General features: G+C 33.7%; 1 protein-coding gene across 1 annotated transcript; it reads right to left on the bottom strand.

Annotated features, from left to right (window-relative positions):
- Window positions 1–4,152: 4,152 nt before the first annotated feature.
- On the bottom strand, window positions 4,153–14,518 carry LOC130706820 (mitogen-activated protein kinase 10-like; the record flags this gene model as incomplete). Its single annotated transcript, XM_057539441.1, has 6 exons — window positions 14,478–14,518; window positions 12,683–12,860; window positions 8,516–8,574; window positions 7,534–7,672; window positions 6,671–6,836; window positions 4,153–4,232 (listed from the first exon to the last, which is right to left on the bottom strand). Coding segments are annotated over exons 1-6 (663 nt in total), but the record flags the coding sequence as incomplete, so codon positions are not given.
- Between the last annotated feature and the right edge of the window lie 379 nt (window positions 14,519–14,897).

The following is a 14,897-nucleotide window of genomic DNA, read 5'->3' as shown; positions in this document are numbered from 1 at the left end:
AAGTCATAAATTATATATTATTTGAGATAACATTGTACTACCGTAATATTAGATAGAAGATGCAGAATATAGCAATGTATTAGTTGCAAAAGTTTATTAGGAAGTAAGCAGAGTTATTTCAAAGAGGGAAGAAGGATTAAGAATATCTATCTGTTCTAGATGGATATAATAATCCACAACCTCCAGTTTTTGTTCACCTTACTCTGATTATTCCTAATTTTCATTTGTTCAAGTTTAGAAAAGATATGATACTCAGTTAATCTGAGGATGTTTTCTTCATTTCTTCAAATATATTTTTGGCAAATCATTCTCTGTTCCTTAATAACCTGGCTTCTTGGAAAGATTATATGTACATCCTTTTCTTTCTAACTGAAATTTCTCATGTCCTCAGAGGGAAAGGCAAGAGGCAGTGTTTTAGCAATCTGTCAGCTTTAATTGGAGATAATATGCTTGAGGTCCAGAAGTTTCAAATGAATATAGTGTGCCTATTTTTAACATTTCCCAGGTCCAGAGAACTTTGGCCGGAACTCAAAATAAAGGAATATCACAGGCCTTGCTCAAAAAAGGTGCTACCATTTGAAGTAGAATGGAAAAAATAAGGTAGAAAGAATATATTTCAAAGAAGCAGGCTTACAGAAAGAACTGGTATTATATGAAAACTATACTGGTATTACATGAGACTTCAGTAATCAAGAAAACAACATGCCCTGGTTGGGTTGTGGGGTGGATGGAAGGAGTCAGGAACTAGATAGTCCTTTAAAAAAACAAAAAACAAAAAAAAGCTTCTAAGGAAGTATCATGAAACTGCTTTACTATAAGTTATTATTAAAAAAAACCAAAATCTTAATGAAATATAAAGTCACTGATTCCTCTTATATGATCACTGGACTATGTAAATAAAATAATGGACCTGGCATATTTATTGTTCTTTGGCTTGAAATTCATCATGGGCCCAAGAATTATTAGTAATACTATATATTTTGTCAGCATATATGCTATGAAATAGGTTTTAATCATAAAACAATAATGAAAATTGAGTGTAAAATAGTGTATGTTTATATAATTAAGAAACTCTTTACACAAGAAAAACAAACACTTTATAAATGTTCCTTTGGATATTAAAAAAGCTAGCAAACTAATAAACGTAAAAGTAAAAAAGTAAAATATGTATGTATGTAGGTTGCCAACGCTTTTAGTCATCAAGAAACTACCTTGTGATACCATCTGGATCGTATCAATAGTCAAGAAACCCACACAATGTTTCTCAAAATGCAAAATGTTAAATATAATTTTAACAGAGGAAAATAGCTAAAACTTTGATTGTCAATGATAATTTCATAAGATTTCCCAATTTTTCAAGGTGTTTTACTACTTTTACTTAGGGTCCAGATTTTTAAAAAGGAGCATTAAAAAATTCTGTTCAGAGAGAGGAATAATGTTGATTATGATGATAGAGTATAATAACATCATTTTTCAGCCTCAGAGAAATTCAACAGAAATTACTCTGAATAATTCTAAGTGAATTTTTCACTTAGATTTTTTTTTTAAGTCTCTGAAGAATCTTGGAAGTAGTCAAGGTATAAATTAGCATATACTAAAATTTGATATTACTTCCAGTAAATGCTGGAATCATTTCAATATGTTAAAATATTGGTATGATTCTTCTCCCTATAAATAAGCTCCATCAGCCCCCAAACTTGTATCTGATCATCATGGCCTAGTGAAGTTACTTCAATGCTCTGATCCCTTTATTATTGGTAGTAAGCTCTAATCACAAAATGATAATAACTTCATATAAAAATTAATGAAACAATTCCACTCAAAAACATATAGTACATGTAATCCATTGTTTAATAGGGATTTCTATGGTTTAGTTTAATTTTTAAATATGGTCATGACTAAGACATTAAATTATAATTTTAATTATAGGCAAAATGAATTCCAATGAATTTCATCTGAAAGTTATTTACCTATATTTAAGTAAAATTTAACTTAAGCAAGATATTTTCCACTATAATGACTTTATGTAACTTCCCCACTGACTTATAGGTCAGCAATATATGGCACTAGGCTATCGGATACCAGTATTTTATATAATCATCACAGGAGATAAAGGAATACAGAATACAAACCCTTATTACAATCTACATTTTGTGTATTGGGGTTTATTTAATTTCTAGGACCATATTTATCAAGGATATATATTTTATGTATTGATATTTGCACAATTTACTTACAGTTTTAAACATTTTTCTAAAAAATAAACTAGGATAAAAGGAAAAACAGACCTCCAAGAGAACAATTTCTGGAAGAATGTAGAATTATCAATATGGTGCTATTATCTTTGCTTGTTTATCTGAAGGGTATTTTGGGTTCAAAAATGTTTTAATTTTTCCTAATTTTATTGGCTTTTAAATTTAATACTGCTAAAATAAGAGAAAAAGAACCCTGATAAATGCCTGAATAGCTAAATTAGATCTCAGAGAACCATGCTACATGGGAATCAAGTGACTGTAACAACAATGTCACATGGGAATGAGATATTTTGTAACATTTTGTCTTTGGGAATTGACTGAGAAGTTCTGGGTTTTTTCAATCTGAAATGTACTGTACCCCAAAGACAAAAGCACACACACACGCACACACACACAAATTCCTGCTTTTGTATGAAATCAATACATATGAATGTGAATTACAATATTGTTCAAACCAACTACATGATTTGTATGTAATTGATCCTCAAAATAAATTCAATAACTAATTTAAAGTAAAATGAAATATTATCATTTAAATACATAATCAATATAAAAATTGAGATATTTTACATGTTTTCTTTTTATATCTTCAAAATCCAGTAGGCATTTTGCACATATAACACCTCTGAATTCAGACTAACCATATTTCAAGAGCTAATGTGGCTAGTGGCTACCTATTGGATAGTATAGTTGTAGAAGATGTCATTACTATTATATTACTATTGGAATTTAGAGAATATCTTATTAATATACAGCAGAATAAATAAATGCCTACATTAAATGCATGGTCATTGTGGCATTAACTTTTTATTGTCAGATTTTTTTTATCATTGGCCTTTTCTTCTATTCCTACTAAATAACAATAATAATCTTTCTTACATTATAAGAGTTCTTAATAGAGCTTTCTTATTAATCAAATACAATACTTAATAGTTATGGATCACATGTCTACTGCCAATTTCTAAAAACTTCCAATGTAATAAATATATTGAACTCACTCTTGCATTATCGTTGCTAAAGTTCTCAGTTGTTGTACTTAGATTTGCACAATTGTGTGTTAACAGGGTATTTCTGTATTTATAAAAATATATTTTCTATTAATATGTAAACTTTCTTATTGATATATCACAAACATATATATGTGCCTTTGTTAAAGAGTGAACTTTTGATCCTTTCAGAAATATACCAGCTCTTTTAATAATTCCAAATCAGAGATACCTGTCCAAGAAATTTCTGATGGAATCTAGTAGAAGACTAAGTGGTAGAACACAAATCAACACTGCTTTTTTTTTTAATTGACTATACTCCTCACATTGTATATTTCATTTCTTTAATTCTAAATTTCATTGGAAAAGCAATTATCTATGTCTAAGTCACATCTCCAAGTCAGATGAGGAAAGTCTATTTTAAACCCACCTGACCTCCAGCAATTTGAATAATAATTATGATTTTTAAATGTGGAAGTTCTTGTTTGAAGGAAGATGTGCTATTTTAAACTATTTAAGACTGGATATAGTGTCAAGAGTAATTCAAATCAATAAAGGCGTGGACAGAAGTTTAAGATGTCAGCAAGTAGAGAAATAATTATGCCTAAATTTGTTGAAGCATAAAATGGTTTTAGAAGGGAGTTGGATAATACTTGCAAATAGTGACTGCTATTTTGAGTTACAGATAAGAAAATTTAAGAAGAAAAAAACCCATTGAAAATTTAATTAAAACAAACCATTGAGGTACGTAGTCTTCAGTACTGGTCAGATTAGAGAAATAACCACTTTTTTTTTAGTCACAATTATACCACTTACCCAACTTTTTGCTTCTATCTTTACTCTCCTGGCAAAATCATTATGTGTTTAAAGGGAGAGAGAACAAAACAGGTAAGGCTGCAGCAAAAAGGTACAAGGATACAGTCCCTTCCTGGAAAGAGGATTTTGTGGCGAACCATTTCTCCCATAATGCATCCCACAGACCATATATCCACTAGAATAAGAGAGAGGGAAGTGAAGAAAAGGGAGGAGAGTAAAGTTAACTAAGATAATTGATCTCTGAAGGAGGAGGAAAAAGAACAGTTTGATTAGAAGGTACAAATTTTGTCTCCCACCAAAAGTTGGCCAAAAAGGTGAGTTAAAACGAGCAATATAATATCACATAAACAACATCTAGTATAAGAACTCAAATTAATTTTTTAAAGTTACTTTATGAGTGCCTTAGATTGCCCTTTAGTGCCATAAAATGGTAGCATGGAAAAGCAGCAGCTTAACCAAAAGTATCTCCATGCCAGGTGACAGCTAAAAGCCACCAAAGGGTTTTCGATGTCATTTGCTGGATGCAGAGAAAATAATCTTAATCGACCCTTGGGGTGGCTGTTTCCATTTTCTATTCTATTCAGTTACACGGAATAGGGCAACTAGAGACTCCCTTTTTCTTGGTCCAAAATAAGGTACATGCAACCAAATCCAAGAAACTAGGAAATGGCTGGAACCATGGTTTAAAGGCAGAAATATTGGAATCCCTGGTATTCAAGACTTAGTTTTTCCTTCAGAAGTTATTCTTGTAAATAAGTATCAGTTTTTGTTTCTGTTTGAAATATTTCAAGAAAAAAGATGCATAAATAATTTGCACATGTATAAAGGAGTCATGACATAAATAAAGTATTAAAGGTGTTAAAAAGTTGTTACACACATAGGTTCCTCAATTGTCATACTTGTTAACAAAACAGGCTTCACCTTCTCTTACTAATCTTTACCCTCTTCCAACTCTCTTTTTAGTAAGGACAAAGGGAACTCTGGGGCAGAAACATTAGGCTAAAATGCTCCTTGGGGAAGAAAGGCAGGGTTCGGTGCACAGGGTAGCTGGGCATGCCCGTTGTCAGAGCAAGCAGGTTTTTCTGTATGATAACCTTTATCCTGTATGGAGGTGAGAGCAGCACAAGGGTGCTAGGTGTGCTTTCTCCATGGATCAGGAGAAGCCAAACAACTAAGGCAGCAACTTGCAATCCTTTCTAGTGAGGGAAGAACAAGAGATGAAATCACATGCCATCTGTACAGCAAAGATCTGAAAATCCATAATAGCAAATTCAGAACACCCTTCCCCCACCAGATTCTTGTAGATTCTTGATTTCTTGAATTTTTAAATTGGCTCCCACTTTGATTTTTTAAAAATAACTTATGAAGAATGTATACAACTATCTTCTTTTTCAAATAAGTTAGATGTGGTATTGCCTTGGGAAGAGGACTAGATTTTCCTCCTCCAAGTCAAAACGGATTAGAATTCTGCCATTGTCCAACAAAGTAAACCTGACCTTCCTAAGAACTTCTTCCCTTCCTCTGCACAAATGCACAAAAGTATTGGCTCTCTTCTAATCTGGAAGGGCACAAAGAAATTTTTTAAAACTTTGGTGGCCAGGGAATTTTCATAAAAGTACTCTGTAGCACCTACACATAAAAATACAATGATAATTATTTCTATAAAACTTATAGATTGCCAGGAACTAAATAGAATATCAAAATGAGTATGAAAGGTACATTGAGTGCATTTATACAATTCTAATTTAAGACAAGTTTAATTCCTAAATATAGAGGATGTGTTTTTTAATACACTTCATTACTTATTAGAGATATTCTTTTAAAAATAATATATTGCAATGCTTTCTAATAAGTATTTTTATAAATCCTTCATTTTAATAAAATCAAATTAGAATACATTTTGAAGATTCTTTCTACCTTTTCTTTTAAAGTGTTCATGAATACTAGATTTTCTTCATAAAATCAATAGTGTAAAATTTAATACTTTTCTCTCTCTATGGTTTTAGAATTTATTAAAACTTACTAGGCAATTGCTACCTTAACTATTTCTTATGGAACACTTTAAAGTATTAAAGAAATTCTTATCCAACTTGAACAATTTGGATTATTCTAAATTGACTGTGCATTGAGCATTTGTGAATATTCTTGCTCCAAGGATTTGTGGTATCTTTTTGTTTGTCTTTTCCTAAGACTAGAGCCATCAATCTAAGAAGTGACATAAAGCCAAATGGCTAAATGCAGTAGATAGATTTCTTCCTGTTTATACTCACTTTGAGCTGAGCTGCCACCTAAATAGCAATTTTTCTCAATATCTATAGCATGTATGCTAATCAGCATCCACTTGACTGTTTAATCAGACTCCATTTACAATTCTTTTTAGCTATGACATTTCAGTGTTCTTCTAACCAAGCTTACTTCTCAGAAACATCCTTCACATGTTTAATGAGTGATTCTTCGTAGTAATATTTTTTTTAAAACCTCTGAATATAAAAGCTGGCAGCCTTATTTTTTAAAAAGTTCATATACATGAGAGAGAACATTACTCTTGGCTATCTAAAACACGTACTCATTTTCTTCACAGTTTCTTTGGCTGGTACTCAGAAGCATCCTTACCGTTCTCCTTGTAGCCCATTCCCAGAATAACCTCAGGGGCCCTGTAATAACGTGTCACCACATAAGGAGTCATCATGAAGCTTGTGCCTGCTGTCCTGGCCAATCCAAAGTCTAGGATTTTCAATGTACAATCAGACTTGACTACAATGTTACTTGGTTTCAAGTCCTGACAATAGGAACAAGAGAAGAAATTAAAAGCTAGCCCCAAATGGAACAGGTGATTTCCATCTACTCAATCAACATGGCAGTCTTGCAATAGCACTGATGGGTGCCTGCCCGCCATTGACTCTAGAGCCCTACGTAAAGCAAAAGAGTACTTCCCAAAAGAAGTTTACAATTAGTTTTGGGATTTCTTTGTTTTAACATCCTCAGAAGCTTTTTTAAACCCAGAAGAGAACTGTATCATTTTTACAATTTAGGCTCATCTTGGGAAGAGCTTTTTAGAAAAAAACATCATTTGTTGTCATCTGTTAGGTTTCTCCTTATGGCAACATAAACCTTTTAGTTTATACTTCATTTCTAGGCCAGACAGAACAGCAGATCAGGGCTGCTGTCTTTATGTGACCAGAAACAGTGGAAATGAACTGTCTTGTTTCAGCTGCACATATGACTCTGCCAATCAGAATTTCTGAGAAGCCTTGAAAGCTGACTCTCAATGAGCTGAAAAAATAAGTTAAACAAAACCAACTACAGTGTGCTGAAATCTCCTCCTACACATTAGTGAGCTATGTGCTAATTCTATAGTAAAATAAATGAAGTACATTATATTTAACCAAGCTCCCCTACATAAAGAAAATAATCTACATTGCTCTTTCTCTTCTCCACAAGCATCTTCATTATAATTCTGGACTAAGTATTCTTACCCTGTGAATAATTCCAGCAGAGTGAAGGTGCTTGATGCCACACAACATTTGGTATAGCAGGTAAGACATTCGCTCGTGGTCTAACTCCATCTGAATCACCTGACACAAGTTGGCATCCATCAGTTCCATTACTAAGTAACTGCAAGGTAAATCCACATTGTAAGCTCCAAATCACAAGACACGTGAAGTCCTTCAAACAAGTCAGGATCCTCTCCTAAATCTATAAGTTTCCGAACTTCCCAGCTCAACTTTTGACTGAATTAAGTATATGAAAAACCTCCAAGTATTGCATGCACGTTAGCCATGGTAACTCTACCACAAAGATGCTAATAGAAGCAGCATTTATTAGTGTGTGGTTCCTGTCCGTATATTTTGTACCTTCATCTTGTTTTCATTTTACCCTGAATTCCCTGAACTCTTTCCCGTGTATTATGATTACAAATAAGAAAAAAAATTCAGAATAGCATCTTCCATTAAATGCAAGGTATCTGTGTTAAATAAGACAACGTGCTAGGATTCACTTCCTCTCCTCTGCTTATTGTCATTATACTTCTGGAAGGTTTTTTTGCACAAAATCAGAGGCACCACAAAAATAGAAAGAAAGATTAAGGATGATTTTTTATCATGTCCGTCATTAATATTTCTCAAAGTGAATTGACTCATTCTAGAAATCTCACAGAATAAATTAAAAATAAGTAAAAATATAGAATAAATAGTAAGCCTTCCCTGATTCTGGCTGAACTAAGAACATGGGGCAACAAAGCACAAAGAGCCATAAGGCCAGAAAGTAGCAGAAGTGTCTTTCCAGGAAGAAGCAGCAGAAACAGAACCTTCTCTCCTGTCACTGGATCCCTTTCATTTGCCGCCAGTTCTTACCTCCCTTTGATCTCTAAAAGGGATTTCATTCATCTGATTTTTGTCAATATCACTTGAGTTATTTGAATGTCATGCTCCCCCTTCCTTTATGAGTTTTGTTACTTACACATCTTGGAACTCCTCCAGCGTTTTCTGGGGTGTGAAGACATTTAATAAACTAATAATCTGGAGAAGAGATAGTGGAAGGGACAGAAGAAGGAGAGAAAGAAAAGGGAAGAAAATGAATTATTTAAAAAGCATATTTAAACAAGCACTTATTCCAACTCAAAGTCACATATTAGTGCTATGGTCGATATAGAAAAGTCGGGAAAATTTTCTAGAACTGTCTCAGAGAACATTCAAAAACATATTCAGGAAGGACATGTAATCTGTCTTCAGGTTAAAATGCAATTAAAACGCTCAAATTCTTAGGCAGAGAAAAGAGTCATAGAAGATATATGATTGTCATATTGCTTTAGAGTGTGATTCTCCTTAGTAAATATAGGGTCGTAATGTAACTAAACAAAAAAGAGGAAAAGCCATGTAAGAAAAGTAAGGCAGCAGTGAAATAACCAGCAAGACTTAGCAAGGCTATGTCTTCCTCCAAATGAAAAGGTGGTGTTTAAGTCAAGGAGATGTTCTACGTTAAGGAGGTATTCTAAGTCAAGATTTTTTTTGTGTTGTTATTTTAGTTTCTTTTGCTTCTATTTCACACTCAAATATTATTTAAACTAATGCTCCAATGGTATGTGTGAGGAAAGGTATATCTTGGATGATATCAATGATGAATTTAATGGTAAATGTATTTTAAGTTATAAAAATGATTTTTTAAATTTTTTGTTTCCTGTTTTAGTTATTTTATATATTAGGTAGTGAAGAAGTTTACCTTCTAGCATAAGTAAATGTTAACAGGAAAAAAAAACTTTGTTTTATGCAAAGAGATTACATACATAAATAACTCAAAATTGTCTTTCAGCTAAATATTCTGTGCTAAAGTGCCAGAGGGAAATAAAAATAAAAAATATAGATAACAATCCTCTACTCATAGGATGGATGCAACCATTTCACAAAAACAAGTTAAAGATTTGCACATCTTTAAAACATGAACTAATGAATTTCAATAAAGTTCATAAGTGGTATAGAAACATGAAGTAATAAACAAAACAAAATGATTTTCAACATAAATGCAGTCAGTCTAAGGAATGCTTTAGGCCTTCAGTAGTTTCCAATTATTGAGGAATTACTGAGAAAAAAAATCACAACACCATCCAATACGTTCATATATATATACAGGGTAATGGTTATAACATATCAAAAAACACAAGATTATCTCTTCTGAAGCAACCTTGCAGCATGGAATATGCATATGGAAATAAAACTGTTTCAAATTATTTTTTAAAAATATTTATTTACTTATTTGGCTGTGCCAGGTCTTAGTTGCAGCACGTGGGATCTAGTTCCCTGACCAGGGATCAAACCCAGGCCCCCTACTTGGGGAGCATGGAGTCTTAACCACTGGACCACCAGGGAAGTCCCTCAAAATACTTTTAAAACTCGTGATTAAAGTGCTTTGCTATTCTGTATACTTAGTTACGGTGTGTATTGAAAAATGTCTACAGTTCTCATTGGAACTGTGAGCCTGTTTTTATAGTACTTAATCTTAGAAAGTAATTCATTTTGATACTTGTTCAAACAAAAACATCAGAGACCATGTGTGGGACACACACACACAACATATACAAACAACCCTTAAAGATGAAAAAATGTTAATCCATATTATCTGGTGAATAAATAATCTAGGTAATCTAAATTAATCTATAAAATAGCATTACAATGTTAAATAAATCAAGGTTTATTATTTTAAAGAGTAAATTCCCCACTATATATTCTTGTATTCCCCTTTTCTATGCCCTTGTTTTAACACCTTCATTGCCTTTGATTTTCCTCTGAGTATTTCTCCTCTGTTCTTTCTTTGATCCCTTATAAATCCTAACTCCTATTAATAACCAATTAAAAATCTTATCTTTAGAAACAGACCAACACAAGTATTTCCATTTTAGTTCAAACGTTTTCAGGCAGGAATCTGATTCAGTTCCTTTTTTTATTCCAACATCTTAAAATGCACAGATGTGAATCAACGTCTGTCATGGTCCCACAATCATACCAGCTATCACTTCCTAGAATTGTGTTCATTTTCTAAATGGATTGTCTTCTTTATTATTAAAAACTTAATTGGGATTGCTTCACTATTTTACATTACTTTCCACAGCATTTCCAGCATTCTTCATTCTGACTGCTTGTAGTTAGTATTACAAGCACTAATGTGGAATTTGCATTTGGTTGTCAGTGAACTTCCTTTCTGTTAACAAGTTCCAGAAATTTATTTCCCTAGATTTATATACATACATGCATACAAACATATGTACATACACAAACATATGCACATACACACATAGCAGGTAGGATGCCATTTACAAATTATTATTTCAATTTGGAAATCCTTTTTAGGTATCATAAATGTGAACCCCCATATTCCAGTCAAGAATGGGGAGTATGATTCCCTCAAATTGATAAAGTAAGTGGAATTTCTCCACGATGTATTTATTGCATTATAGGGGCTGGAGGGAGGATTAGGGAAATCTAAATATTCAATATATGAAAACAAAAAGCTATTAAAACTTCCCATGCAGTTATTTCATTGCTTGTGTCCATCCATCTTCCATTGCCTATGGTATTTCTCATCCTCTTTGCTATCATAAAAATAGATTGCATTGGTCATGTGGTTGATCTTGCTCCTGCCTTTATTTCACATACTGAAAGAACAAATTGCTTTAGCAGAATGATCTTTCTTAGGAATCATCATTTCTAACATTTCTATATTCCTTTCTCGAAGTATCACGTTCCTTGCCTGGCCAAATCAGACATGGGTACATACCTCAGAAATTTTTTCTTTCTGAGTGAGGCCTTTCCTGCTTAACCTATTTAAAAGAGTAACCCTACCCACTCTGCACTGACCGGTATTTTTTATCTTTCTTCTTCGTTTTGTTTTCCTTGGTAGCACTTGTTACTATCTGACATTCTAAACATTGACCTACCTATTTTGTAGACTGCCTTTCTCTTCCCAGTAGAACATGAGCACCGCATGGGCAGGGATTTGTCTCTCTTATCTTCACTGCTGTATTTTTAGCATCTAGAGCAGCTAGATCTATACCTGGCACATTGTATTCATTTAACTGTCAAGTGACTGAACTAAAAAGTCATTGGAGTAGAGTAATAGGGGGAAAAAGAAACACTGTCATTGGGCCTAAATCCACATATTTGTATTTTAAATATCTTTCAACTAAACACTCATACATTTGCTTCTACTTAGTGCCTTATGACAAATTCACCTGTTTATAAAACTGCACTGATAATTTCATGTATTCTGTGATTTTCATACTCAAGAAAAACTTTATAAGGAGTTATTATTATAGTTTTATAATAATTTTATTATATGTTTATATGTAATAAATTACATATAAAATGTTTATTATAATTTATTTATTAATTGTCTTTATTAAAATAAGAATTATCTCCCATTTATCCTTACTAAGAAGAACAGGAGCACAGAAAGAATTCTAGAGGCCTTTGCCGGTGTTTGAAGAAGATTATAATCTGAAGTGAAGAAAGCCCTGTAATGGTGTTCCCTACTGAGTTCCAATGTGAAATGTTCTTGACAAGCCTGTTCTGAAGTACGCTGCAGATATGTCCCTGCACGTCTGCCCAACCCTACAAAAAGCAAGATGCCAAAGCACAGTGCCAAAGCACTGAACAGTTGGAGGACACTGCCAGACTATAGCTAAAAGTAAAAGGAGATAAAAATCTTCACCAGTTAATAATTAAATTTAAATTATTATAAAGAAAAAAAATTATTATAAAGAAATATAGCATATTGTTCTTTAAGATATTTTTGGTTTTGTTTTGGTTTGTTTGGGTGGTTTTTTTTTTTTTTTTTTTGGAAATGCATGAAGTTCTCTGATTAATTTGGAGCAAGATAACCAAATATGGTTAATTTCTTAACAGGGAAATATCTATCAGATCCATCCCCTCCATGCCATATGGTTTTCAGATGATTTTTAAGAAGAAATCTACCATGAGCACAATGAAAGCAAATGTAGCATATGGGCAGGATAAACAATCTTAAGGGGCAAAAATTGCAAAGTAAAGAAAGCCTTTCCTACTCAAGTTGGCATACTGATCTTCCTTCCCCAATCTCACCACCTCCTACCACCAGAGGTTTAAAATAAGAACTCACGTTTTTATGGTTCACACACTTCATGAGGACCAGCTCCCGGTAAGCTCTCTTGGCATGTGTTTGGTTCTGAAAGGGTCTGCTGAGCTTCTTAATGGCCACATTTCTGTCAAGAACAGCATCATACGCAGCACTGCAGAGACCCAAGAGCAATCCAGAATTAAGAACAAAGGAGCCACATCTTCTTTATCCACTCATCCGATGATGGACACTTAGGTTGCTTCCACGTCCTGGCTATTGTAAATAGAGCTGCAATGAACATTTTGGTACATGACTCTTTTTGAATTATGGTTTTCTCAGGGTATATGCCCCGTAGTGGGATTGCTGGGTCATATGGTAGTTCTATTTTTAGTTTTTTAAGGAACCTCCATACTGTGGCACATATATACAATGGAATATTACTCAGCCATAAAAAGAAATGAAATGGAGGTATTTGTAATGAGGTGGATGGAGTTAGAGTCTGTCATACAGAGTGAAGTAAGTCAGAAAGAGAAAAACAAATACAGTATGCTAACACATATATATGGAATCTAAGGGAAAAAAAAAAAAAGGTCATGAAGAACCTAGTGGCAAGATGGGAATAAAGACACAGACCTACTAGAGAATGGACTTGAGGATATGGGGAGGGGGAGGGGTGAGATGTGACAGGGTGAGAGAGTGTCATGGACATATATACACTACCAAATGTAAAATAGATAGCTAGTGGGAAGCAGCCGCATAGCACAGGGAGATCAGCTTGGTGCTTTGTGACCACCTAGAGGGGTGGGATAGGGAGGGTGGGAGGGAGGGAGATGCAAGAGGGAAGAGATATGGGAACATATGTATATGTATAACTGATTGACTTTGTTATAAAGCAGAAACTAACACACCATTGTAAAGCAATTATACTCCAATAAAGATGTTTAAAAAAAAAAAAAAAAAGAACAAAGGAGCCCTTAGAATTCCCGCCTATCGAACTAAAGATACAGATAAGGAAAATACAAGTTTGGAATCCTACTCAAATACCTGCTTCTCAAGCCACATGTCAATCAGGCTGTAAATAAAGACGTAAGAGTGACTGGTATAGAAACATTCTACCTGCTAGGAAAAGAAAAATAGTATCTTGCCAAGAAAACAGCATGTAATTGCATCAGTGAGTCGGGGACAAAAGAAAGAAAAGTGCTCAACTTTCTCACTGGCCATGCGACTGTGGCAAGTCATTTAATCTCTCTGGGCTTGAATTTCTCATCCATTAATATGTTATATTTAGCTGTAAAACTTTACTGTTCTTTGATCGTTTTCAGTAGACATTCATTCTTTCCCCACTCACAGGACCAATTTTTAAGGTGTGACATTAATTGCCATGAATGCACAGGTGGGCTGATGCTCAAAGTGCAGTCATTAACAATAACAAAGCTTGAAATAAGGAATGCAGTCAGAGAGGGTTTCAGAAGCATAAATCATTACATTTAAATACAAAGACAGAAATGAATGCTACTAACATTTGAAGCTTTCAAGCCATTTGAGAAGAATTTACCATGCTTTATGTTTCTGCCATACTCAGAATACATGGGTCTAGGGATCAAATGAGGAAGTGAATCTCTTTTTGCTAAGTATTATACCTAATGAACCCACTCACAAAGTTTTTTCCATCTCTGCAAATTTGGGTTGTCCTGGACTTTGTCTTCATTGCTAGGAAAGAAGGGAGCAATCAATATCCTATTGATCTATTGAATTGGAAGTGACATTAACCATTTAGGGCTCATGCCACTAAACTAAAAGATAAATAAGAGGTTTGCTGTATTGCAAATAGACTCACAAGAGAAGTTTGGACAAAGTCTTATACTTCATCTTGTCCATGCCTCCATTTAATACTTATTCCTCTCCAAAACATCTCCATCAAATTTTGACCAGTTTCTGCTTGAGCATCTTCAAAAACATGGACCCCCTTTACATAAAGGCAGCTCATTCTGTTGTTGGAAAGCTCTGAGTGTTAGAAATGTCATCATTCTAATAAACAGAGTTGTCTCTCTGTGATCTCTACTAACTACTGTCAGCCCTGCCTTCCAGGGCAACTCAAAATAAAGTATTCCCTTTTCATCATGACAAGCCCATAATGTTTGCAATCCGTTAAAGGACCTTGCACAACATCTGGCCTATTCTATAAGCACTCAGTAAGCGCTCAATAACTCTTAGCTTTTCTTATTTCCCCCCTAGGCCTTTTGTTTCTTAAGCTAAA

The sequence above is a fragment of the Balaenoptera acutorostrata genome, unplaced genomic scaffold (assembly GCF_949987535.1).
Source record: "Balaenoptera acutorostrata unplaced genomic scaffold, mBalAcu1.1 scaffold_1355, whole genome shotgun sequence".
Taxonomy (NCBI): Eukaryota; Metazoa; Chordata; class Mammalia; order Artiodactyla; family Balaenopteridae; genus Balaenoptera; species Balaenoptera acutorostrata.
The sequence above is the reverse complement of the archived record's forward strand: the minus strand, read 5'-3'. Positions and strand labels throughout refer to the sequence as shown.